At 51.4% G+C, this 25,362-nt stretch overlaps 2 protein-coding genes across 3 annotated transcripts; both read left to right on the top strand.

Moving 5' to 3' along the window:
- Nucleotides 1-10,564: 10,564 nt before the first annotated feature.
- HDGF (heparin binding growth factor) lies at nt 10,565-20,537 on the top strand. Of its 2 annotated transcripts, none has more exons than XM_082614664.1 (6): nt 10,565-10,948; nt 17,265-17,341; nt 17,485-17,623; nt 18,301-18,480; nt 18,756-18,979; nt 19,181-20,537. In XM_082614664.1, exons 1-6 carry the CDS (start codon nt 10,862-10,864, stop codon nt 19,185-19,187), a joined length of 714 nt encoding a protein of 237 aa, XP_082470790.1. In that variant the 5' UTR covers nt 10,565-10,861; the 3' UTR covers nt 19,188-20,537. The 2 variants fall into 2 exon arrangements, with proteins under 2 accessions (XP_082470790.1, XP_082470791.1); XM_082614665.1 differs by lacking the exon at nt 10,565-10,948 and adding an exon at nt 14,275-14,414.
- A 1,148-nt stretch (nt 20,538-21,685) lies between these two features.
- MRPL24 (mitochondrial ribosomal protein L24) lies at nt 21,686-25,336 on the top strand. Its single transcript, XM_082613742.1, has 6 exons — nt 21,686-21,781; nt 23,858-24,101; nt 24,182-24,277; nt 24,490-24,593; nt 24,862-24,992; nt 25,104-25,336. The coding sequence occupies exons 2-6, from the start codon at nt 23,919-23,921 to the stop codon at nt 25,238-25,240; spliced, it is 651 nt and encodes a 216-aa protein (XP_082469868.1). The 5' UTR covers nt 21,686-21,781; nt 23,858-23,918; the 3' UTR covers nt 25,241-25,336.
- The last annotated feature ends 26 nt before the right edge of the window (nt 25,337-25,362 follow it).

Here is a 25,362-nt window from a genome sequence, read left to right as displayed (position 1 = left end):
CACCTCCTACTCGTCTCACCAATATACGAACTACAACTCCCAGAAAACATTTTGGCTACAGCACCATTCTCCGCCGTAGGGAGCTCAGTGCAAGGCACGGAGGGAGTTGGAGTCCAAGGAAGGATTAAGGGATGCGGAGAAAGACGGGAGGTAAACCCGCCTCTGACACGAGGACTCCTGGGACGAGTAGTTTTTTTGGGGTCGCCTGACAATTCCTAGGTAACTACAAGCCCCATCGGTCACCGCGGTAATCACGGAGACGGATAGGAGAGCATTTCGGTACTTGAAGTTCCCTAAAACAGCTGCCTGGGCGCTAAGATTTATGGGAGACGTAGTGCTCTTAGAAACTGCAAGTGAGGTCGGGAATGAGAGGGAGTCTGGGAAGGTGACGGATTGAGGGAAAATAGCTTAAAGGGAAAGAGGTCTGTAAATGAACTGATGAAGCTTCCGAAGCCACTGAAACCCCGAGTTGGAACAAAACACCCCAAGAAGAGCCAGGGCCCGAGACACCTGTACGGAATTGGGCTGCGAGCCAGAAAGAAGCAAGACTTCAGGCCTAATTAAAAACATCTGAGGGCTGAAATAAATGTGACGTAAGAGGGAGTAAGTGATCTCCCTCGCCTTGACCAAGGCGCATATCCAGGAGCACACCTAGCCCTTCCAGCCTGGGTCCTGACCTCTCTCTGCAATGAGACTGAAAGATGGGCAGGGCCCTGGAAGGCAGAGCCTGGTACTTGAGGTTAATCCCTTCCCTTCAGCCCAGTGGGTTAAGGGGCCAGCTACACCTGAGCCCCCTTCACAGATTTGAGGCATCACCGGAGTCCATCTCTATCTGCATATGTCCTTTGTATCTGTGTGTCCGTGCTTGGTATTCGTGTGACTTTGTGTGTGACCTTGTTAATCGGTCTCTATGAGTGCCTCTTATATCCATCCATGTTTGTGTATCCTTTTCCAGCACACATATGTCTGCCCGTGATTCTGCAGCTGTCCTTCCCTGTCCGCCCGTAATTTTGTGTCCTTTTCTTTATATTCATCTTTGCCCCTTCCTGTCTGCCTGTGACTGGGTGCCCTCTACTTGTCAACTCTGTGCATGTCCTATATATGCCAAACCACCTCTGTGTGGGCTCTATCTCCCTGTTCCCAGAGCAGAAGGCTCTACTGAGCTCAGCCCATAAAGACTGTTGAGGTTTGGGGAGGAGGCTAAAGAGGAAAATGGAAAGGATGACAAGGGGGTTGATGATGATGGCAACAACAGAGAGGGACAGTGAAAGCCCAAGCATGAATTCTCCCTCAGACAGGCCTGCTAAGGCCCCCTCCTCCCCACCTTCTCCATGTGTCTAAATCTCACCCTACCTTCACCAACAAACTCATATGTTGCCTTCTCCGTCTGTTTGCTTAAACCTCTTTGCTCCCTGCTCTGGATACCCAGAGCATTTTTTCTGCCCACCAATTCTTAAACTTTATTGTGCCTAAGATCACTGGGAAAACTTCTTAAAAATGCAAATTTCTGAATTCCAGCCTAAGAGATTCCTCTTCAGTAAGTGTGGGGTGGGGCCCAGAAGTCTGAATTTTTAAGAAACTCCTCAGTTAATTGCAAAGCAGGTGCACTGAGGACAGCGTTGAGAAACTAGACCTTCCAGTCCTACCTTGCAGCTGGTATGCTTTGCACAGTACTGACTTCTAATACCACCTTTTTGAATCTAGGTTCCCCAACCTACTTTCTGGTGACTTTGGACAGTCACTTCTCTTCTCTGAGTCTCACTTTCCTCCTTTGAAAAATGGATAGAGTATGAAGGAACCCTACCCTACTTCTGTGAGAAACATCTGATATTAACACACAGTGAAATGATTTAGAACCATAAGAGAATGGGAAACTTTCAAAGGGAAATGACTAGCCTTGTTCCTGGTCAACATATCTTGCGGCCCTGCAGTAAAGAGACACCCCAAAAGGGCAGAGATCTTTTTGACAAACATTTTCTAAGCAGGGTCCTCTTACTGTAAAGATTAATGATTTACCTTAATAGGTAGGTACCCTGCCCTTGAAAGGTTGTTTTTGTGCAAGAAATTGATAATAGAAACTTTAGGACAGGGATGGGAAGGGGATTTATTTCTTACTGCTTACTCCTTTATACCTTTAGAAATTTGTAACTTGTGCATGTATTACCTGTTCAAAAGTAGTAATAACAGTTATAAAGTCTTCCATTAAAGATAGTGAATAGAATAGACATATCTAATTTGGTTCCCTCCTGAAATTCTACTAAAACTTCAATTAAAGGAATATTTTTAAGGCATTAAAGATCATTTTGAAAAGATTTAAACCCACAAAGATGGGGACATGAGAAAAGGAGATCACAGTAACAACATTTGGAAGGTGGAGAGCAAGATGCATCAATGGTACTGACTTGGCATATCCAAGAGAGCCGAGAAGCAAGCTGGCCTTAGGGAATGGTGAGAATCTGAAGTATCTGTGGAAACCTCAAAGGGCTCAGGAGTGGTGGCATCAAGTACCTCTGGAAGTGAATGAGAAGGGAAGGGAGCAAAAGTGAGGGCTGGTTACAAGCTAGTTAACAAAGAGTTAGATCCCTAAATCCCACTTCATGCTAGTGGAAGACTGCCTCTCCCCAGTCCCAGAAAAAATAAGGGGTTTTTGTTTTTGTTTTTTTCCAGAGGGAACAAAACAGAGGGTTTCTGCTATGGGGAAAACTGGGCACAGTCAAGGGCAGAGGTATTTTACAGAAATCAAAGGAATTAAAGCAATATGCACATGGAATACTGAGACCCCAGACCTATTTCTCCAGAAGACTGGCCACCGGCCTTTACCCTAAAGGCTAGATGCTGGGAAAAATCTCCACAGGAAAATGTGTTCAGCCCAAGAGGAAAGATCTATGGAATCCCACATCAGAAATTCCCCCTACAAATTTCCCAGCCAGATAACCCTCACATCAAGTTCTCAGCTGAGAAGCCCCAACCACATGCCCATAGGTACAAGATGTCTTTTTAGTCCTTCACTCTTTTTTAAGTCCCTCACTCTTAAACATGAGCAGGCACTCTGACATGAATGATAGAGACAAAACAAACAAGTAAAAATAGAGAAAGTGCAGGGAGAAGAAAACTTCCAAAACCTATCAATTTTCTCAAATAAGTAAGAGAAAATACTGTATACATGAAACAAGAACAGAATGCCATAAAAAAGTAACAAGCAGAAAATAAAATAGAGCTCTTGAGAAATCAAAATATAAGCACACAAATAAAATTCTCACTAGAAGAGTTGGAAGAGAAAAGTTCAGAAAAAGAGAACCAGCCCAGAAAGTCTAATATCTGAATAATAAGAGTTCCAAAAAAAAGAGAGACAACAGAAAAAAACAGAGGGAAGGAAATCGTCAAAGGAATAATTACAGAAAACTTCCCAGAACTGAAGGACAAGTGTTTGTGTTCAGATTGAAAGGGCCTACCCACTGCTCAGCATAATGGATAAAAATGGATCCACACCAATATGAAATTTCAGAACACTGAAGACAAAGAGAAGATCCTGAAAGTTCCCAAAGAAAAGAAACAGATCTCTTAAGATAGATCAAGACAGGGACTTCCCTGGTGGCGCAGTGGTTAAGAATCTTCCTGCCAATGCAGGGGACACGGGTTCGAGCCCTGGTCCAGGAAGATCCCACATGCCGCGGAGCAACTAAGCCTGTGCACCGCAACTACTGAGCCTGTGCTCTAGAGCCCATGAGTCACAACTACTGAGCCAACATGCCACAACTACTGAAGCCTGTGCACCTAGAGCCTGTGCTCCGCAACAAGAGAAGCCACTGCAATGAGAAGCCCACACACCACAACGGAGAGTAGTCCCTGTTCATCGCAACTAGAGAAAGCCCGCGCACAGCAGTGAGGACCCAACACAGCCAAAAATAATAAACAAACAAACAAACAAACAGGCTGCAAAAAATAAATAAATAAATAAATAAATAAATAAATAAAACCAAAAAATGGATCAGGACAGAATGTGCAAGGGCTTCAAAAATCCAGAGGAAAAATATTTCCAACCTAGAATTCAACACCAAGCCAAACTATCAATCAAGTCGGAGGGTAGAATAAAGACATTTTCAGACATAGAAGTTCTCCAAAATTTTCCATTCTAAGCACCTTTACTCAGGAAGCTGCCAGAGGATGTGCTCTATCAAAAAAAGGGGGGGAGGGGAGATTAACCATGAAAAAGAAACACCTAGGATTTAGAAAATACAGGAGAGGGATAAAGGGAATCCCCAGGATGCTTGGGAAGGGAGATTCCAGGAGGAAAGCTGGAGACCAGACTACTCGCTGCCAGCCACCTATTCATCTTCAGACCTACACCTTGCCCCCAACACTCCCTCAGGGCCTGGCACAGCACCTACCAATGCCCTAGGAATATATGTGGGAGTGAATGAATGAAGCTTCAAGCCCATGGCAATGTGGTGGCAGAAATGGTGGCCTTTCAGTACGTCCATTGCCATCTGTGCCCACAGAAGCCATAATCAGCTTCCTCCAGCAGAGCCAAAACTGCTGCTCTCTCTCCCTCAGTTGTGGGGAAGTGGGGTGAGGGGCAGAGAACCCACTAGGGCTCAATCTTATCATTCCAGAAAAGGGCCCTTGGCCCCTCCTCACCCAGGCACCTCCCAGGCTCCTCTCCTCCCTAGACCTCTGTCCCTGGTGTCTCAGAGCAATGCCCTTGGTGGGAGAGGGCTGAAAAGTGTGGTGAGACACGATCAGAGTCACAGCAATTCTGTCAGCCTGACTCTGGTCCCAGAGCTCATTCCTTTAAGTCTCAGGGACCAAGGGGAAAGCAGACAGACCTGGGGTTTGTGGCTGTACACAATGGAGGCTTCTCATTCAACCTTAGATGCCCCTGTCTATAATCAGCAAGGTTACTTCCAGCGCTACTTGTCAGCGAACTCCTGCAAATAATGTTGCTGTGAATGACCTTTTTCATCTTGCAAATGGGAGAGAAAAATGGTGAGGATCCTCACCCGTGAAAGAGATGAAATGGTACAGTTTTATTCACTACAGCATTATTGGTATTATCAAAAGAAAGGAAAAAACCTAATCCATCTACAGGGGACTGATTATATCATTTCTGACACAGAAATGTTGTGAACTATTATGTAATCATTAAAATGAATGGGGCCAATCCTTGTGTACTGAAATGGAAGGAGTCCCAAGATATATTGTTAAGTAAAAGGTAGTAAAGTGCAGAACGGTGTAAATGAGATGCTACAATTTGTGTAAAGGAAATAGATAACTCTGCATTTGCTTGAAAATTATATAGAGAGAATATTACTAGAAGAATACATACAAATTGGTAAATTTTTGCCTCTAAGAAGAAAATTGGGGTGGCAAGGGATAGGGAGGGGTAATGTGAGATGACTTTTCACTAAATTATCTTCTTGACTTTCTAAATTCTGTATCATATACACATATTCATTACATATACAAAAAATAAGTTGAATTTTTTTTAATGGCATCTACAACTCATGGGGATCTTGAGATGCTCTGACTCTTTCCTGGTCTATGAAGGCTGAAGTTCTCTCCCCTGAGGGCTAAGGAGCCAAGGAGCTGTTGCCACCATAATTCTTGGAAGAGTGGAGAAGAGAACCCAGGAATACAGCTCCCCAGGAGCTTTCATAGCCCCTTCCACATGTGAGGTCGCACGTCCCTCAGCAGAGACCACCGCTGTACCCTCTCCATGACCTGGCAACTCCAAGCCACACCCGTGCTGCCTACAAATGAAGCTTCTAGAAGTTCACCTCTGCTCATGTTTCTCTCTTGCCTAAACACTTTAACAGCTTCCACTGTCAACCAATTAAATCTAAACTCTGGGGAGTCTGGCCCAGGCATTAGTATTTTTTAATTCTTCAAGTGACTCTAATGTTCAGCTCAAATGGAAAGCCATGGCCTTGGAACACTGCTGTCCAATAGAACTTTCTGAGCTAATAGAAATGTTCTGTATCTGCTCTGTCCAATACAGTAGCCAATAGCCACATGAGGCCACTGAATACTTAAAGAGTGGCTCATATGACTGAAGAAGGGAATATTTAGTTTTAATTAGTTTACATTTAAATAGTCAGATATGTTAAAAGAATAGCTTTAGAGAATGAATCCAATGATTCTCACTTTTTAAAAAACAGAATCCAGGAGTTCCCTGGTGGCCTAGTGGTTAGGATTCCAGGCTTTCACTGCTGTGGCTCAGGTTCAGTCCCTGGTTGGGGAACTGATATCCCAAAAGCTGCATGGTGGCCAAAAAAATTAAATAATAAATAAAAATAGAATCCTCTTTAAAAAAATATTTTTCTTATACAGGATATTATACATACAGAAGAGTTATAAAACATAAGCATTTTTAAGAAAAATAGCTAAGGGAATTCCCTGGTGGTCCAGTGGTTAGGACACCACATTCTCACCGCCAAGGGCCTGGGTTCAATCCCTGGTCTGGGAACTAAGATCCCACAAGTCTGTTCTAAGCACCTGTTCTAAGCCTGTTCTCAACATCCCCCTTTACAGATGGAAAACTGAGGCTCAGAAAGGTTGAGTAACTTGTGGCTGGTCACACGGTTGGTAAGTGGTGGAGTGGGACTCAAACGCAGGTAAATGGGTTCCCAAGCCCATGTGAACACCCACATTCATTGTAGTAGTGCCAGCTTTACCAGCGCATAAGGCTAGTGCCTAGAAGCTCACTGCAAAGTAACCCATTTTCTTGAACTATTACTCAATCTAATCTGATAAATACAGTGATAACTGATTTTATCAAGCATTTACCATGTTCCTGGCTCTATTCAAAGCACTTTAAAATACATTAAATTCATTCAATCCTCATCACAACCCTTTTTACAGACATGGAAACTGAAACTCACCCATTTCACAGACATGCAAACTGAGACTGGGGGCAGTGAAGTAGGTTTCCTAAAGCAATACAGTGTGTCACGGTGGTGGAGCAGGTACTTAGACCCTGTTATCTCTGACTCTTAACCACTCTGACTCCTTGCAGGCTCCGGAAGCGCAGGCTCAGTGGCCATGGCTTACGGGCCCAGCCGTTCCGCGGCACGTGGGATCTTCCCAGGACGGGGCACAAACCCGTGTCCCCTGCATCGGCAGGCAGACTCTCAACCACTGCGCCACCAGAGAAGCCCATGAATGCTTTTTTATTTTGGGAGGCACCAGTGGGAGGGGCCAATGGAGGCGGTTTTGAAAACCACTGGTCTAAACTACCCATCCTTCTCTCCTCCATTTTCCAGAAGGGGTAACCAGGCCCAAGAAGTAGTAATGGGAGCAGGTCACACAGCGTTGAGGGCTGGGACCGGAGCCAAAACCCTCGACTCTCTCTTAGGAGTTAAAGGGAAGGAAGCTGACATTTCCTGTGAACCTAATGAGCAGGTAAGGTTTTCACTCAGATGATCTCCTTTTCACTTTACAACCACACCATAAGGGTAGCTATTTGTATTAGTATTTTTGCAGTGGAAGAAAATTTTGTTTAGAAATTCTAGTTAAATCATTTGCTAAAAGCAAGTTTCAAACAAACACAGATTGTTTCCACTAGACTACATTGCCCCTTCCTCTAGTACTCTAAATTCCACAACCCTACTGCTGTGCCAGTTCCTCCTTCTTCCTGACATGGACAGAAAGAAGTCCGCCACCATCTTCCCTGACCTTGCTCCTCCAGACTCGCTTCAGAACCCTAGAGCCAGATCTGCACCCTCAAGCCTTCTCTGCTCTAGGGCCCCAAGTCCACTGTCTGTCTTGACCTCCCTCCCACACAAATGTAGAATCAAGCACCAGAATCAAAGGAGTCATTTCACTGAGACATCTGTGAATTGGTTCCAAGCTGGACTAGCAGTCTGGGGCCTGTGACCGAGTGTTTTATTTATTTTTATTTATTTTTGGCTGCGTTGGGTCTTCGTTGCTGTTCGTGGGTTTTCTCTAGTTGCAGAGAGTGGGGGCTACTCTCCATTGGGGTTGCGCGGGCTTCTCATTGCGGTGGCCTCTCCTGTTGGGAGCACAGGCTCTAGGCACGCGGGCTCTAGAGCGCAGGCTCAGTAGGTGTGTTGCATGGGATTAGTTGCTCCGTGATATGTGGGATCCTCCCGGGCCAGGGCTCGAACCCGTGTCCCCTGCCTTGGCAGGTGGACTCTTAACCACTGCGCCACCAGGGAAGCCCCTGACCGAGTGTTTTAGACCTTACTAATCAAATGGAGGTCCAAAGCAGCAGCACCTTGGGTGATGAAATAGAAATGTGGGCACCCCGCACCTACTGAGTTAGAATCTGCTTTTTAAGAGGATCCCCAGGTGATTCATTTGCACATTAAAGTCTGCAAAGCTCTAAATTAGACCTGAATCCCAGGGGAAGCAGGTTTATGCCTGCCCCTGTAACTGACCCTCTGTGGCTCTTGGCTTGGTTGTTAGGGGCAGCTGTGAATTGGTTGATGATGTTATTGTAAGGAGAACTTGGATATTAAATTGCAACCAAGGCCTGGGAGATTATTGCAACAAAGGGAACCCTGGTTGTTTTATTGCAACCAGCATCTGCATGGCGGACTGAATGACAGGCCCAAGAGATTTGTTGCAAAAGAATTTAAGAAGCCTTATTGCCATCTCCATGCAACAAAGTGGAGAAATGGATAGGAGTCTTTGGTTTAAACTAAATTGGGGTGTGCTAAATTGGAAAATAGTTTAAAAAACATGTTTGTTGCACTGAAACGGCATACTTATAATACTGGCCTGAACACTAAATAAAAGGAAACCAATTGTGACACTGGATTTACTGAAACATTTCTAAGAACTTGTGACAAGATTCTCTCCTAACAACAATAAGAACAACAAAGAAGGGTATTAGCCTGACAGAATCTGGACTATCACACTGACTGCATTTCAAACTGGAATGCATGGTAGAGTAAACACCAACTGGGATCTAGCTGCTCTGTTGCAACAAGTTTGGATTTGCTATTGAAACAAATCGACAAGTCTGTGGCTGAGGGCATGCATGAGGACCTTGCAGAGTGCCCTGCTGTGCCAGCAGCCTGGGGCCTGGAGTGCCTGTGGACAGGGCCAGAGGACTCCCATCACAAGGTGGGATTATGCTGAGAGGCCACATTTTATAAAGGCAAAAATTGTGAAATGCATTGCCATGGACATAAGGACAACCAACTGATATGAAGGTCTGCAGGGAGCAAGGTCAGGCCTCGGCTAATGATAAGCAGCCCTTCCATGTCTGTGATGTTGGCAGGAAAGTAATGTGATCCCATCTCACAGCTGAAGAAACTGAGGCTCAGGGAGAAGTTCAGGGGGTAGCCCAAGTTCTCATGACTAGTGAACAGCAGGGTAGGATGTGGATCTGAGCCTTTTGGCTTCATCCTGTGCTTCTTTTTCAGGGAGACTTTGCATATGCTTTGAAGCAGGATCAGGAAACTTGTGCGAAGAAAAACACACATATTTTATCTCTTCAAACATAGAATATTTTGTTGCAAAATTTTAAGGATCTGGACATACTATAAGATCCAAATAGCTTATTTCTAAGTTACCATAGGTGTCTGGAATTTCGGCAAATCCAAGATCAACAGAGTGACAGTAAATCAAAGATGTAAGTACGGCAAAGTCTTGTTTGGCTTAATGGTAAGCGACGTGAATTCAAGTTTGGGCTCTATCAGTTCTTAACATATAACCTAGTCTAAAATGTAGTCTCCGGAATCCGGCAGGATCACATTCGTCCTTTAAGGCCCAACTCAAAAGTCACCACTTTGTGAAGCCTTCCCAGATTTTCCCCCACTCTCACCGCCCCAAGAGAGCTAGTGACTTCACGTTTTATCGATGGTTTGGGATTTACTGGCATTCTACTGTCTCTTCCCACTAGAACAGAGCTCATCTTTGAGGGCTTAACTGGTGGTAAAGCCCAGATCTCTTTTGCCAGGAAGTAGCAGAGAACCGAGACCTGTCTAATGCACATGGAACGTGGCCACTTTGTGCCACAACCCCTCCGAAGCTTCCTCGATACCGAATTCCACAAAGGCCGTCGTAGGGCGCAATCCCCGACGTTTCAGGAGCCACCCCACAGACTGTAAGCACGTCGAGGTCCAGGCCAAACCTCTGTGCGCTCAGGGGCGCGGTGCCCAGCCCTCGCCCCGGCGCCCAGCACGCTGCCATGCACAGGGTGCTCAGCAAACATTCGTGGATAGGGATGGAGCCGAGGGCAGGGAGACACTGCGCCTAAACGTCGACAGTTGGCAGCGCCGAAGCCGCAGTTGGGAGCGACCCGCGGGGCCGGGGGAGGGGCGCCAGGCCGCTCCGTCCTGCCGGGCGCCAGCTCCTCCCGGGCGGGCGGGCACCCACCGACAGCGGGCACACAAAGCCTACTCGGCTTGCTCGGCAATCGGCTCCTCACGCCTGTGTCGCCGCGCACCGCCAGGCGGCTCCAGGTTGGGCGTCGGGCAGTGGCAGGCACAGGGCGTCAAGAAGCCGCACTCATCAAACCGCCGCGGGAGGGAGCGCGGAGGAGGGAGGAGGAGGAGTGAGAAAGGGAGGAGGGAGGAGGAGGAGTGGGGACCGGGAGGGGGGTGGAGGAAGAGGCCTCGCGCAGCGGAGGGAGCAATTGAATTTCAAACACAAACAACTGCACGAGCGCGCACCCATCGCGCCGGAGCGTTGCCCCCGATCCGCGCCCGCCCCGTCCGTGCGGCGCGCGGGCGGAGACGCCGTGGCCGCGCCGGAGCCCGGGCCGGGGGCCACCATCGAGGCGGGGGCCGCGCGAGGGCCGGAGCGGAGCGGCGCCGCCACCGCCGCACGCGCAAACTTGGGCTCGCGCTTTCCGGCCCGGCGCGGAGCCCGGGGCGCCCGGAGCCCCGCCATGTCGCGATCCAACCGGCAGAAGGAGTACAAATGCGGGGACCTGGTGTTCGCCAAGATGAAGGGCTACCCACACTGGCCGGCCCGGGTGAGCAGGGCGGCCCGCCGCCCCCTATCCACCTCCAGACTTGGGTTGCATAACACCCGGGAGGGCAAGAGCGCTCCGCGCGGAGGGGGTGGGGGTGGGGGGCGTCTGAGTCCCCGAATCTTGCCCGAGCAACTCAAGCCCACCCGCCGGTTATATAATGGTGGAGGCGGGGTGGTGGTGGGGGTGGTGGCGGCAGCGGCGAACACCTGGCCACACGGCGTCCGCGCGTGGTGGCGTGTGCGCGGCGTGGGGATCTGAGGGCGCCGGTCACTTCCCGGCCCCCGGCTCCGCGTGCTCAGTTCCGCCCCCAGCCCCCATACTCCCAGCGGTTTCGGGCGCGCTGCCTGGGTTTGGGCCAGCAGTGTAACTCCTCCCACCCACCCCCCCAGGCGCCACGGCTACCCCCTTCAGGGACCCCCTTAGAGACCCCCAGTTTCTTCACTGATTGTTACCCCCAGTTCAAACTCTCCTCTTCCTACATTAGATGGTTAAGAAGGATCTCAGCCCTGAAAGGCTAGATGGAGGCGGAGTTCGCTTCTAGAAAACTTTGGTTTGGGGCATCCGTAAGAGGTCTGAAGTTGGGAGGGTCGAGGAATCGTTGGGGGGCGGCAGAAGAGGGGATCCGTCTAGCTTGGACATTACCGGCTAGTACCCTTCACTCATCAGCCCCACAAAAGTATTTCTCCGTACGCTGCCGACTCAGATTGGGGGCTGAAGGTGGCAGAGCCCTTGTTGGGATTGGGAAGTCCGGTCCAGACTGCCCTGCCTCGGTGGAGGTGGGGGGAGCCCGAGTTGCTTCTCCTCCCCATTTCTGAGCCTCTCCCGCCAGAACGGCCCAGTCTGCCATGTGGTTGATTCAGCCCGCCAATGTGAGGCGCCCACCCTCCCCCCCACCCCAGCACCTGGCCAGGTGGGAGGGTGGGGCCCAAATGTCCAGCCTGGCGCATTCATCATGTTTCCCCTAAGAACTGAGACAGATGAAGTAAGGAGTAAGGGAGGTTGCCAGAGGGTGCTGGAGGAGGTTGGGGGTGTCACAGGGCACAGTGTCTCTGGCACCTTATTTCAACGTTGGTGTAGAGAGAGGCCTTTGGTATCGGCCCTAGAGTATAGGACTCCTGTAGAGTGTAATCCAAGGGCAGAGAGGAGTAGCGGGAGGGAGTCTTCTGGGCAAGGGGGCCAAGTGCAGAACTGCCTTATGGCTGTGGGTTGCTCTTTTCCACATGAGTTTGTGTCTTCATCTGGGCCAGACCCTGTTCTGAGCTTGGGAAGTTGCCCCAGGCTCCCTTGGGTCCTGTTAAGAGTGTCCAGACCAACTTTGGGGCCACTCCGAGAAAGTTCAGGAGACCCTTCCTCACTCAGTACCCTCTCCTGAGGAATATACCTAATCCCATATGCCTTGAGCTCCTTGTTCCCTGAAACTTCTAGATGTCTGGCCTCTGGAATGGGAGTGAAGTACAGAGTGCAGCAGGGCTCTCCCAAGCCTCCAGGGCCTCCTAGGGGACTTGGGTTTGGGGGGTGGGGGGCAGTGTGAGGAAGCAGCCACAGACAGCCGTGTGTGTGCATGTATGTGTGTGGTGTGCGAACACTCATGTACTTTACCCTGCACCTTTGATCCATCTGGCTTCTTGGTCCAGATGCCAAGGTCCTGGTGGGCAGGGCAAGAACTGAACACAGGTCTCTACTGCTCCTACCTCCTGGGGGTGGGACAAAGTCCAGAGACTGGGGAGGGGGCTCAGCTGGAATGGGGGTTGTAGGGAACCCCTTCAGGCTGCAGGGAAGAGAGAAAGGGGGGCCCATGCAGACCCACATTGGCCCCTGTGAAGAAGACCTTCAGGTTTCTGGTAGCCTTTGGAGTGAGGGCAGTGCCTGGGACTGGGGATGCTGTCCATTTCCTCTGTTCACCCTAGGCCTCCAGGACAGAAGGGTGGGACAGGGAGGCAGTCTCTTGCTCTGTTGAGGCCTGGGCCCTTTAGATAAAGTTCGGGTTGGGGGAGGGAGATCAGACTGGATCCCAAAGAGATAGGACCCCACCCTTTGCCTGTGCTCTGGGTCTTGATTCTGAAAATTGGAGGGACTGGTACACCCAAGGTCGTTATCTTCCTAACACATTCTCCTTTGAGCACCAAAAGAGCAGACAAATCTGAGTCTCCTCACCATCCTTGGGTGCTGTCTTAGTCTTGTGAGTGGCAGAGCCTGAAGGGGGGCCTGGCTCCTCCTGAGATGGAGGAGGAGGAGGGGGGCCTTGCTGACTGTTCCATCTAATAGGCAACCAGAGTCCTCAGCCATGGTGAAGGCCACTGTGTGGGCTTTCCTTCCTCAGCCCCTGCTTCTGGGGAGGATGGCTGACTCTGGGTGAGACTGGAACAGCCCAGTGTTGGGGAGTTCAGCCAGAGGGACCACGTGGTAAGCAAGACCTGCCTGGAAGGATGGTGTGACTCCATCTTAACCTTCTCCTTTCCTCTTCCTCCTGCCTGACTTCCTGGGGGATCTCCAAGCACTTAACAATTAACCTCCAAGACTCAGGGATTTTCCCCCTTAGGTTCCTTCCTCCTTTCTCCACTTCCTGTTTCACAGTCCCAGAAAACCTGAGCAGCCAGAGGGCCTCGCCCATCTGTCCTCCCTCTGCCCTTCCCCCACATCCAGGCACCACCTTCTTTTTTCTGCCCCTTGGGCTTGCCACACTTTCCTGGCCCCAACTGTCTCCTGCCCCACATTTTATGGTTCGCGGGTCAGGTTGGGCCTGGGCCTTGGGTGTGGTGGTCAGAACGCTGGCTTGCAGTCAGGGTGGGCTTAGCCTTCTCTGCTGCCTTTCTATGTGCTGAGCTGGCACCCCGGGCCTGGATTTGGTATGAGGCTGGGGGAGAGGTGTTCCGTCCTCTCTCCCCACTCCTCACCTGGGTACTTCAGGCCTTAGAAGGTGTCCTGGGCTCTGAGAGGATGGGACTTCTTGTGCTGAGGCCTGTGTGATGGAATGAGGCACAGGCAGAGGGCAGAGGGCGGGGGTGGGGGTGGGGGTGGGGTGGGAGTGGATGAGCCCCGGGCCGGGCTGGGGGGGGAGTAACTTGCCAGGATTCCTGGAATGGCTGAGAAGTAGCAGAGCCCGCTCCCCTCTTGGCCAGTGGAGGAGGTGCAGTGGGGTACCCAGCACTCATCTGGCCCCACCCTGACCCACTTAGCTTTGACTCACTTGTTCTGAGTCACAACCTGGATATAAAGGCACCGCCTGGGAGACACATGTCTGTATTGGGAGTACAGGCCTCCCCTGAGACCTCATATCCTCTACGTCGTCGACGAAGAACCTCCCTTCACTTCCAAATGCAGAAAGACATTTCCTTTGTGGCTTGAAGGATGAAGGGTCCACTAGAGAAGGAGTGTCTCCCCTTTTTGGGGTGAGGGGTTGGGAATTCCATTAAGTAAAAGGAGCACACCTCTCCTGGCCCTTCCCCCACAGGTGCCTGCACTCGAGGTGAGGTGGGATTGGGGTGGCTTTGGGGGTAGATGCCCATCTGCCCAGGCCCCTGGCCTCCCTCTTTCCTCTCGACCTACCCTTTATCTGGCTAGAAGTCAGCAGGGTGGGTATATCTGGTGTGTCCCGTTCTGTCTATTTTTAATTCCCATCCATTCTTTGGTTTCTCCCCCGCCCCTGAGGCTGGGCAGCTGGTGGCCTCCTGGATCCCCTGTCACAGCGTTCAGCTACCTCTCTTTGAGTTTGCTTCCCACGGGAAAGAGACTGATGGGCAGAGCGCTGCTTTGCCTGGTCTGAGGTCCTTGAGAGGACCTCATGTCTCCTGTTTCTGACCCCTTCACTCACCACCACCCCTTTCCTGAGCCGCAGTTTCTCCCTTTTCATCACATGTTTCCTACAAGCCTGTTAACGTCTTGGCTCAAGTGTGGCACTGAAAATGCAGAGCCCAAAGTAGTTCCCAGCTGGGACCCTTAGATATTCCACCCCGCCCCCCCCACCGCCCCGCCGCCCTCTTTCCTGGTGCACAAAGATCCACCAAGAAGAGGCCTAGGAAAGAGCTTTTGCTATTATTGTCCTATGCCTGTCTCCTGGGATCTCTAAGCCCTGGAGCCCCTCATTTTATTTTTTGCTTCCCCCTCTGAGAGGAGGGTGGGGCACTAGCAACAGGACCCAGGTATCCTGGCAGAGGACTGGCTCCTCCTTTGCCCACACCCCAGCTCTGCCTTCCTGAGAAGGGCCCCCAGCCCTCAGCCCTAGCTCTGGTTTCAGGCACAGCCAGGGACCCAGGTGCCAGACTCCAGGCTTGGGGGTGGGGTGTGTGTTAGTGTCCCCTCCTCCCCAATCTGGAGAGAGGGCCTGGGGGGAGGGGCAGTCACATTCCTGGTTGCTGAGTGGCCCCGGGGGCGGGGTTGGGTTGTCATGGCGATGGGGATTGAGCTGGGGTGGGGGACAGCGTGCCTTTCCACCCCCAGCTCTCACACCCCAGTGTCTCCCGGTTGTGGGGAGGGCCCAGTTTGTGCTGGGCCTTCCTGGGGGGGAGGGGCTGGACCTCTGTCCCCAGAGGCCACAGGGCAAGGGGGGAGGTGCTCAGGAGCTTGAAGACTCCATGTCTGGAGCAAGATGCCCCTCAGATTCTTGCTCAGGTTCCATCCCATCTCCTGGGTGTGTCTCAGCTTATTTCCATCCACCTAGCCTCCCTGTCTCCCCAGGCCCCCAGTCAGGCACTCTGTCCTAGTCTCTGTGTGTTTAATCACTGCCTTGGCCTGTCTGTCTCTTTCCTATCTGCACCCCGGGCCCCAGCCAACATGGCCACCTGGCCTCTGTCCGGTGGGAAGCCCGGCCGCTAGGGCTGCTGCAAGTGTTGCTGGGAGTTGTAGTCCTCTTCCCCCGTCCCCCACACCCCCTCCCCCCCGCCCCCAGCTCAGCTTGGCCTGGGCTTCCAGGGCCTGATCTGGGAGAGGCTATCTGGGCCACTGCCTCTCACCATTTCCCTGACCTCAGACCTCTGCACCTTCTCCACCACAGCATCCCTTGTGCCCCCAGGACATTTGAGGCAGAGGATCAAGTCAGGAGCTCTAGTTCTGAAATCTGGCCCTCACTAACTTGTCCTGTCATCTTGGGCAAATCACTTTTCTCTTCTGGGCCTCAGTTTCCTTGTCTGTAAAATGAGAGAGTCTGACTACATCACATGACTTTCACAGAGTTCCCCAGAAGTCTTTTGGAGCTGCTACTGATGGGGGATATTGAATAGGCAGCCCCTTGGCCTCACCTCTGCACTTCAGTCAGAGCAGGCTGCTTTTGTCTGTTTGATAGAGTCATTCAGCATATCTTCACTGTGCACTCACTGGGTGCTAGACTGTGCTGGACTTATAAAGAGACCTCTCTGTTCTCGGGGCAGGTATAGTCCATGTAGACATTAATCAGATGGTAACATGAAGAACTGTAAAACTGGAATTGTGAAAAGCACTGTGAAGGAGAGGTGCTGAGAGTTTTATCTGGGAAGCCGACCAGGTTGGGAGAGATGGGGAAGCTTTCTGGAGGAAGTGAAGATGGGGCTGAGGTTGGAAGGCTGATCAGGAGTTAGTATAGGAGACTAGTTAGTATAGGAGACCACACTGACTGAAAGGTCAGTGTGGCTGGAGCAGAGAGCAGAAGGGCAGCGTACTGGGGAGAGGATGATGATAGCAGACACATATGCGGGACGTACTACCTTATGGTCATTTAATCCTTACAACGCTATGGCTTAAGTACTGTGACCATCTCCATTTTACAGTTGAGAAAATTGAGGTTCTCTCAGTTGCCCAAACCCATACAAATACTGTTGGCGGCATTGGAATTCAGACCTTGACATTACGGAGAATGGTGAACAGGAGGGCCCTAGAGTCCTGAAAAGCCACCGAAAGGTTTCTAGCAGGGGGAATGGAATGCTCAGACCCGCACTTGGAAAGGCCCCCTCTGGCTGCAGTGTGGAGAATGGGTTGTAGTGGGGCAAGAATGGGGACTGAGAGAAGAGAGGGAGGCTGTGGTTTCAGTCCAGGCAAGAGGGGACAGTGGTTGGACCAGGGTGATGGCAAAGACATGGAGCTTTATGGGCAGGAACTGTTTATGGACGCTGTTTGGTTTGTGAAAGAGAGGCGGGGATTCTACTGGGCTTTTATGCCTGACTTCTTTTGAACAAAGTCACACTGCTAAAAATGGTTCAGAAACCCCTTTGGTGAACTCCTGGGTCCCTCTCAGTCTGGTTTTTCACAGATGTGCCTTAGAGATCAGCCCCTTAACCCCTACCCTCCGGCCCCAAATTCATGACCTCAAGACTCCAGCTCACGCTCACTTTACTCATCTTACTCTCAGATTGACGAGATGCCTGAGGCTGCCGTGAAATCAACAGCCAACAAATACCAAGTCTTTTTTTTCGGGACCCACGAGACGTGAGTGAGGGGGCAGAGGTGGGGAGGGCCACGGGGGGACCACTTTGGGGAAAGAGCAGTGGTGACGGCACGCCTTCCCTATCGGGCTGCGCAGCTCAGATGCAGTGAGGGACTCGAGAGCACAGTCTCCCATCTCTCACCAGGGCATTCCTGGGCCCCAAAGACCTCTTCCCTTACGAGGAGTCCAAGGAGAAGTTTGGCAAGCCCAACAAACGGAAAGGGTTCAGCGAGGGGCTGTGGGAGATCGAGAACAACCCTACCGTCAAGGCTTCTGGCTACCAGGTGAGCTGCCATCCGCCCCAGAGACCTCCTGGAAAGCGGGTGTGGCCATAGGTGCCGGGAGCCCCTGGGCCCACATGTGATGCTTCAGGAACCGGGGGCTCAGACACCAACACCAGGGCTTTCAGAGTAGGAGCTCGTGGGGTGGGGGGTTGGGGGAGGCTTCCTGCAGAGGGGAAGGGGTTCCGGGTGTGTGATGTAGCTGTGGTCAGGGGCCACCTGTTAGACAGCGCTTGGGGGGGCAGGAACAGGATGGAGGCGGTAAGTGGGGACAGGCCTTTGGCAGGCCCAGTGTGAGTATAGGATGTGGCCTTAACTCTTTCCACAAAGGCTTCCAGGAGGAGGTGCTCGTGAGCCGGGCAGGATGAGGCGGGAGGGTGGGGGGCGGGGGTTGGCGGGGAAAGGGTCCCAGCTCCCTCTGGGAGAAGTTGACCCGAGGTTTTGCCTCCTGCTCCAGCCCTCCCCCCTCCTGCACAGAGCCCTGCCTGCCCGGCCAGTGGGTTTACCCCGGGGCTAATCCGACAGAGGTGGGTCTCAAATCACTTGTGAGACTGGGCACCTGGGTGGGGGCGGGGGAACGGTGGGAGAAGGAAGGAGTGAGTGGCCGAGGGAGGGGTCTGGGGAGGGGGCCCAGCGTGGCAGTCGCTGGTGCCACTCAGCCTTTGCTGTCTCCGCCGCAGTCGTCCCAGAAAAAGAGCTGTGTGGAAGAGCCTGAGCCCGAAGCCACCGAGGGTGATGGCGATAAGAAGGGGAATGCCGAAGGGAGCAGTGATGAGGAAGGGAAGCTGGTCATTGATGAGCCGACCAAGGAGAAGAATGAGAAGGGGGCGCTGAAGAGGAGAGCGGGAGACCTGCTGGAGGTAACTGCCCCCTACCTGGGGCCCCGGAGCAAGGCTCCTAGTCTGAGGAGGGAAGTTACGACTTTTTCAGGGAGTGCCCGTCTGAGAGACAGACTCAGCCCCTAGTCTTGGGGAGTCCCTTGCTGAGAAGATGGGATACAGGAGACATCTCAGCTAGCAGAGGGCTGGAGGACTGTGGGTCTGCCTAGGAAGGAGAGCCTCTGGGGAAAGGAGGGGGAGGCTGGTGTCCTCCCTCTCTAGCCTCAGCCCACCTCATCTCTGCTAACCCTGCCCAGGACTCCCCCAAACGTCCCAAGGAGACAGAAGACCCCGAAGGGGAGGAGAAGGAAGGGGCCACCTTGGAGGGTGAGAGGCCCATTCCAGTGGAGGCGGAGAAGAACAGCACCCCCTCTGAGCCGGGCTCTGGCCGGGGGCCTCCTCAGGAGGAAGAAGAGGAGGAAGAAGAGGAAGAGGCTGCCAAGGAAGATGCTGAGGCCCCGGGCATCAGAGATCATGAGAGGTGAGTGAGCCCCCTGCCCCTTGGCAGCTGGGCTGGGAGGGCCCAGCCACCTGCTGAGAGGAGGAGGAGGAGGAGGAGGGCCTGTAGCAGTCAGCCTCCAGGGAGGCAGGGTGGGCTCTCCCAGGAGGCCGGCACTGGCTGGGGCCCGGCCAGGCCAAGGCCACACCATTAACCCTTCTCCCCTCCAACCCTCCCCCGCAGCCTGTAGCCACCAATGTTTCAAGAGGAGCCCCCGCCCCGTTCCTGCTGCTGTCTGGGTGCTACTGGGGAAACTGGCCATGGCCTGCAAACTGGGAACCCCTTCCCCACCCCAACCCACTCTCCTCTTCCACTCACTCTCCCCCTTCTGAGCTCAGACCCTGGTGATTGACCCAGATGGGGCAGGCCACCTGGCCCTCACCTCCATGTCCCCACACCCCTGTGACCTGAGTCAGGTCCATGTCTTCTGCTCTGTGGGATGAGATGAGGCCACTGTGTCCCTCCCTGCCTGGAGCTGTTTCCCAGTGTATTTGTTAGGGCCTGGACTGGCTATTTCCATCTTCTGACACCCCTCTCACCCTTCCCCGGGCATTCTAGACCTCTGGGTTGGTTGGGATCAGGGCTATGAGTGGAAGGGATGGAGAATAAGTAGCACGGTGGGCTTCTGGGGCCTGGGAGGGGCAATCTTCAAATTGGGTTGGGGGAGTGGGCAAGAGGATGGCATCCTGTCCCTTCCTCCCACACCTGTTCTCCCAGCTACCTGGATTCAGGGAAAGTGGGACAGCTTGTGGGAGAGGGGCTCCCTTCCATAAATCCTTGATGGTTGACAATGCCCATTCTCTTACGCCAACCCTAGGTGTTATGGGAGTTACAGTTTATCATCAAAAGATTTGGGGTCTTCCAAGTTCTTTGGGTCAAGGACCTGAGATCTGAAGGGTTGACTTCACCCAGCTCGGATGGGAGTGTTGAGGAGTATCCATCCACCTTTAGACCTCAGGCCAGAGATGGGATGCCCTGGGGAGACCCTTAGCTGCCCTTTTCCCTCTCCCCACAGTGCTCAAGGCCAGCCTACAGTCATATACGTCACCCAGACATAAAGGAAAAAACACATTTTTTAGGAAATGTTTTTAATAAAAGAAAATTGCAAAAAAAAAATTTTAAAGACCCCCCCATCCCTTTGTGTGCTCCCCACTCTGCTCCTTTCTTCCCCACTGTTGCCCCCATTTCTGAGGTGCACTTGGAGGCTCCCGTTCTGTTTGGGGCTTGATGACTTTTCTTGTTGTAGTTGGGGCTTTGGTGTTCCTTCTGGTGTCATTTCTCATCCACATACCCTCACCTGGTCCCCTCAGTGTTGTCACCAGATCCAATTTGTAACCCACTGAGAGGCCAGAGGGAAATAAGCGCCCTCTCCCAACCTCTTTCTAGTGGTCTATTTGGCTCTTCCGTCTCTTGTCTCTTTCACCCTTGCCCCCCTCCCTTGGGCTCTGATGAAAAATTGCTGACTGTAGCTTTGGAAGTTTAGCTCTGAGAACCGTAGATGATTTCAGTTCTAGGAAAATAAAACCCATTGATTACTACATTGGATTTTGACTGATTCTTTGGGGGTGTATTGGTTAACTGATGGTGCAGGGGAATGGGAAAGGGAATGCAAATGATTTCCAAATCCACTTTTCAGATTGAGGTAAAGTGTGCCAGCCTTCTCCATTCTCAGTCTGTTAGAGATATCTAAAATTCTACATGAGGGCAAAGTCACAGAATACTGTGCCCAGTATTCTACTTCTGCCCAGCCACTGTTTAACACAGTTTCCCCCATAAGCACCTGGGAAAGTTTTTTTTAAAGTTCGCACAAGAAGTAGGGTGTGGGACTTCCCTGATGGTCCAATGGGAAAGACTCCCTGTTCCCAATGCAGGGGACCTGGGTTCGATCCCTGGTCAGGGAACTAGATCCCGCAGGCATGCCACAACTAAGAACTCCGCATGCCTCAACGAAGATCCCACGTGCTGCAACTGAGACACGGTGCAACCAAAATAAATAAATAAATATTAAAAGAAGAAGTAGGTTGTGAGAGGTGACAGTATCAGTCACAGCTCACGATGGCCAGGGAAGTTAGGGTGTTGGGGCTGGTTGTAGAAACAACTTTGACCCTCAAGGGCAAAGCCAGGGATGCCCGCTACTGATAACGTGATGAGGGTCGGGGAGGTTGATAGCATGGAATCCTCCCAATACTCCTGAATTAAGTGGAATGGCTGGATTAGATCCTCTCTGAGGTTTCTTTCAGTCTGACATTTTGTGACTAGATCATCGACTGGCATTGGAAGAGCCCACGTTTCATCCCTTAGTTTAGAAAGCCTATGACACTTTCTTCATCTGCCTTGGCTCCCTCCAGCAGAGGGCGGGCGGGCAGAGTATTGACTGTAGCCTCACTAGAAAGGGAGGCCCTCTGCTTTGAAGAAGCCGCAATCACCTAGAAAATGGAGCCGTCGTCTCTAGTAACTACAATTCCCAGCGGCCTCCACGCAGAGCACGTGCAGGAATGTGCCAGGCGCGATAGCATATTCCGCTTTGCCTTCAACTCCCGACGTGCTTCACGGTGCTCTTAGGCTTCCTTGATTTCCTACAAGGCCAAATTTCCTGTTTCTCGCTTGCTTTGCAGCAGCGGACTACAACTCCCAGCATGCAGAGAGGCTAGATTATCGTTGTTGCGCATCCATTGTACCATTAGACTACTTTTCCCAGAAAGCCGGGGGACGCGGTGGGGCAGGGCTTAGGTCCCACGTGCAGAAGGGACTGGCGGAGGCTCCGGGGCTCAACGGGAAGCGGAGGTGAGAACTGCTTGGCCCGGAGGTTTTGGCAGCTCTGGGCTGGTCCGGGAGCGGGAGCGGGAAGAGCCTTCCTTTACCCTGGCATGGCTCAGTCGCCTCGTCCGGGGTCTCCCTGCTTCGGAAGCTCGGAGCGGGTGGTTGCTGAAGACTGCTGGGGGATGGACATCACCCGTACCTAAGATGGGGCCGGCGGGGCCTTTGGAGCCGGGGTCTGAGGGAGCAGACGCTCTACCTCACTACCTAGCACGGCGCCCCAGAGCGCGCCATGAAAGCCCCACTGCGGAAGGGCACCAGCCTCTCCAGGGTTTGGAGGGAAAAAAGGAAAACATCTAGGGGGCTGGCTTCTGGGATCTCCTCCCAGAGCTTCAGATCTTGAATAGCTGAGGTTAAGGGACGTCTTGCAGCAATCACGCAGGAGTCTCGGGTCTTAAGATTTTTTTTTTTTTTTTTTTTTTGGCCGCTCTGCGCGGCCTGCGGAATCTTAGTTCCCCCACCAGGGTTGGAACCCGTGCCCCCTACAGTCCTTCAGTGGAAGCGCAGAGTCTTAACCACTGGGCCGCCAGAGAATTCTGCTTCTATCAAGTCATATGAACTAGGGCAAGTCACCAGCTCTCAGGACCTTGGTTTTCTCGTCTCCTGTCAACCTCCCGCGGAGAGCAGTGTGAAGATCAAATGCTGGGAATAGTGAAGTTCCCAGCATTAGACCCGTCACATAGTAGTGCTCCCTAAGCATTTTTTGATTCTGAATGGGAACACCAAGGCCCTTAACATTCATCCAGCATTAATTAAAAATAATATTAGGTCTTTTCCATATTGAGAAGTATAGAGAAGAAAAATGACCTGATATCTCACTGTTCAGATAAACCAGTTGATGTATTATTTTAAAGGTACGTGGTTAGAAAATGCAAACGTTATGGAAAGGAACAAGATAGAAAGTAATAGCCCTCCCAGACTTCCTCATCTCCAAAACAAGTACTTTATTTGTTCCCTGTTGCCTTCTTGTAAATATTTATGTCTGTGATAGAATATTTTTTTTTAATTTACCCAAAAAAGGATAATACTATCCACATGATTCTGTACCTTGCTTTGTTAAAATGTTAAAAATAACTCAAATGACAGAAACAACCCTGTAAAGTTTTATGGCTGATGAAACTGAAGCTCATAAGTCAAGTTGCCTAGAGTCACAGAATAAGTTGATGGTGGAGCGGGGACTAGAACCCAGGTCGTCTGGTTCCCAGTCCAGAGCTTTTAATGTCATTAGAGTGCACTTTAATTGTGCTTTGAAGTTAGGCTTTATTCTTAGCTATGAAACAAGGTTAATGGTACCTCCTTCATCAGTTGTCCTTGGGCTTAAATGAGATGAGACAGCAAAGCACTTAGCATGGTAACTGCTCAGCAAACTGAAGCACTTATTATTTTTGCCCTCAGTTGTCTCACCGCCCCATTGGTTTAGTCCATTATCCAAAATTGGGAGGCTTAGAGTACATACTTAGTTTGGAAGTAGGACCCTATAATCCTAGAGTCTGGCTCTGGGTCCTTTTCCTTTAGAAAAGAAACTATCTTACGGAGAAGTGGTTATTTCCTGATTGAGATTAGGAATTGGACATTTTGTAGGGACATTTTAATCCCAGTTTTTAACTCTGCCACCTGTTTGTTTTACCTTATAACTGCCTGCTTTTTGGCTTTACGCCAGTGTTTTGTCCATTACTTGTTTTCTTTCCATCTTGCTGTTGGTGCATTTATTAAATAACTTTTTATTGAGTACCTACTACATGCCAAGCCCTACTGGGATCTGCTGGATTCAAGGGTGATCTAGATAACATGATCCCTGGCCTCAATGAATTTTTGGACTTTGAAGTCAGATATATGTGGCTTTGAATGCTGATTCTCCCACATGGTAGCCTTATGACCATTGACAAGTCACTTAACTTCTCTGAGTCTCTATCGTCATCTGTAAAGCAAAGATAATATCTTGTGAGGATTCATTAAGATCAAGTCCATTGAGCCATGAAGTAAGTGCTTAAGAAAATGTTGCTTCCCTTGTTTCTTTGCCCCCTTCTTTCTGTCCTACTCCAGAGCTGACTAGGAAGATTTCTGGGTCTTTCACCGGCCAGGGGATTTCTCATAGCCTCCAGCCATGCGGCTCTCTGCTCTGCTGGCCTTGGCATCCAAGGTCACTCTGCCTCCCAATTACCGCTATGGGATGAGCCGCCCAGGCTCCTTGTCAGACAAGAAGAAGAACCCTCCAGGGACTAGGCGGCGCCGGGTGGCTGTGGAACCTATCTCTGATGAAGACTGGCATCTGTTCTGTGGGGACAGGGTGAGAATCTCAGATGGGGTAGGGTGGCGGGGTGCTCCTGGGCAAGGATCTCCCTCCCTGATGGTCATCTCTTCCCACAGGTAGAGATCCTAGAAGGCAAGGACGCTGGGAAGCAAGGCAAAGTGGTTCAAGTGATCCGGCAGCGAAACTGGGTGGTCGTGGAGGGGCTGAATACAGTAAGTGAAGAGTGAGGATGGCGATGCTCAGGAAGCCTGTGCCATCCGTCCCTGTCCATTAAGAGCAGCACAGGGAGGCGAGAGACTGGCTGAGGGGACGGTGAGACAACTGAACCTTCTACTTTTCAACTTGGGCTGAATGCTCTGAGTTGTGGTAGACAAGCCCCCTTCTCACCTCCTGGGTTCTGATAGCCCCCTCCTCTTTTGGACAGCATTACCGCTATGTTGGCAAGACCGTGGATTACCGGGGAACTATGATCCCCAGTGAAGCACCCTTGCTCCACAACCAGGTCAAACTTGTGGATCCTGTGGACAGGTAAGCACATGGGGCTCTGGTCAGAGGGTTTCTTGCCCTCTGAGTCCACACAGCTGTTGACCATATTTATCCAAAGGGAATGGTGGGTTGGATGTGCTGGAAATTGAGAGGGGCCATCTCATGGACATGACCCCCCATAGGAAACCCCAGTGTAGGGGTGGCAGAGAAACAAGATGGTGACCTTAGTGTTTTTAGTCATTGACTTTCGGGTTGGAACATAGGAGGGAGAACTAACTCCCTGGCTGGCCTCACTTCTTCTATCCCCTAGGAAACCCACTGAGGTGGAGTGGAGATTCACTGAGGCAGGAGAGCGGGTACGAGTCTCCACAACATCAGGAAGAATTATCCCTAAACCTGAATTTCCCAGAGCTGATGGCATCGTCCCTGAAACATGGATTGGTGAGGCTGGGTGAGGCGGCAAGAAGGGGGGTGGGGTGGGAGGAGTGGGAGTGGGAGTAAGGGATGTTAAGAAGCCCCCTCCCACCCATCTTCTTTTCTCTGGCTCAATAGATGGCCCCAAAGACACATCAGTGGAAGATGCTCTAGAAAAAACCTATGTGCCCAGTCTAAAGACACTGGAGGAGGAGGTGATGGAGGCGATGGGGATCCAGGAGACTCGGAGACATAAGAAAGTCTATTGGTATTGAGTCTGGGGAGAGCTGCTTCTCCCCTCCTTGTCTTAAACTTGAAGGTTGGGGCCACCTCTTCTTCAGACTCTAATAAAGAGCCTTGGGTCCTCTGTGCAGCTGCTGTCTTTTGGTAGACTGGC

The sequence above is a fragment of the Mesoplodon mirus genome (assembly GCF_964341445.2).
Source record: "Mesoplodon mirus genome assembly, chromosome: 3".
In the NCBI taxonomy this organism is placed as follows: domain Eukaryota; kingdom Metazoa; phylum Chordata; class Mammalia; order Artiodactyla; family Ziphiidae; genus Mesoplodon; species Mesoplodon mirus.
Note: the sequence above shows the minus strand (reverse complement) of the source record. Positions and strands in the feature narration are given on the sequence as shown.

Bases quoted from the DNA above. Each gene is read 5' to 3' on its own strand.
- HDGF (XM_082614664.1), top strand. From the start codon at position 10,862: ATGTCGCGATCCAACCGGCAGAAGGAGTACAAATGCGGGGACCTGGTG. The intron at 10,949-17,264 runs GTGAGCAGGGCG...TCTTACTCTCAG, and splicing joins ACCCACACTGGCCGGCCCGG to ATTGACGAGATGCCTGAGGC. The intron at 17,624-18,300 runs GTGAGCTGCCAT...TCTCCGCCGCAG, and splicing joins TCAAGGCTTCTGGCTACCAG to TCGTCCCAGAAAAAGAGCTG.
- MRPL24 (XM_082613742.1), top strand. From the start codon at position 23,919: ATGCGGCTCTCTGCTCTGCTGGCCTTGGCATCCAAGGTCACTCTGCCT. The intron at 24,278-24,489 runs GTAAGTGAAGAG...TCTTTTGGACAG, and splicing joins TCGTGGAGGGGCTGAATACA to CATTACCGCTATGTTGGCAA. The intron at 24,594-24,861 runs GTAAGCACATGG...TCTATCCCCTAG, and splicing joins CTTGTGGATCCTGTGGACAG to GAAACCCACTGAGGTGGAGT.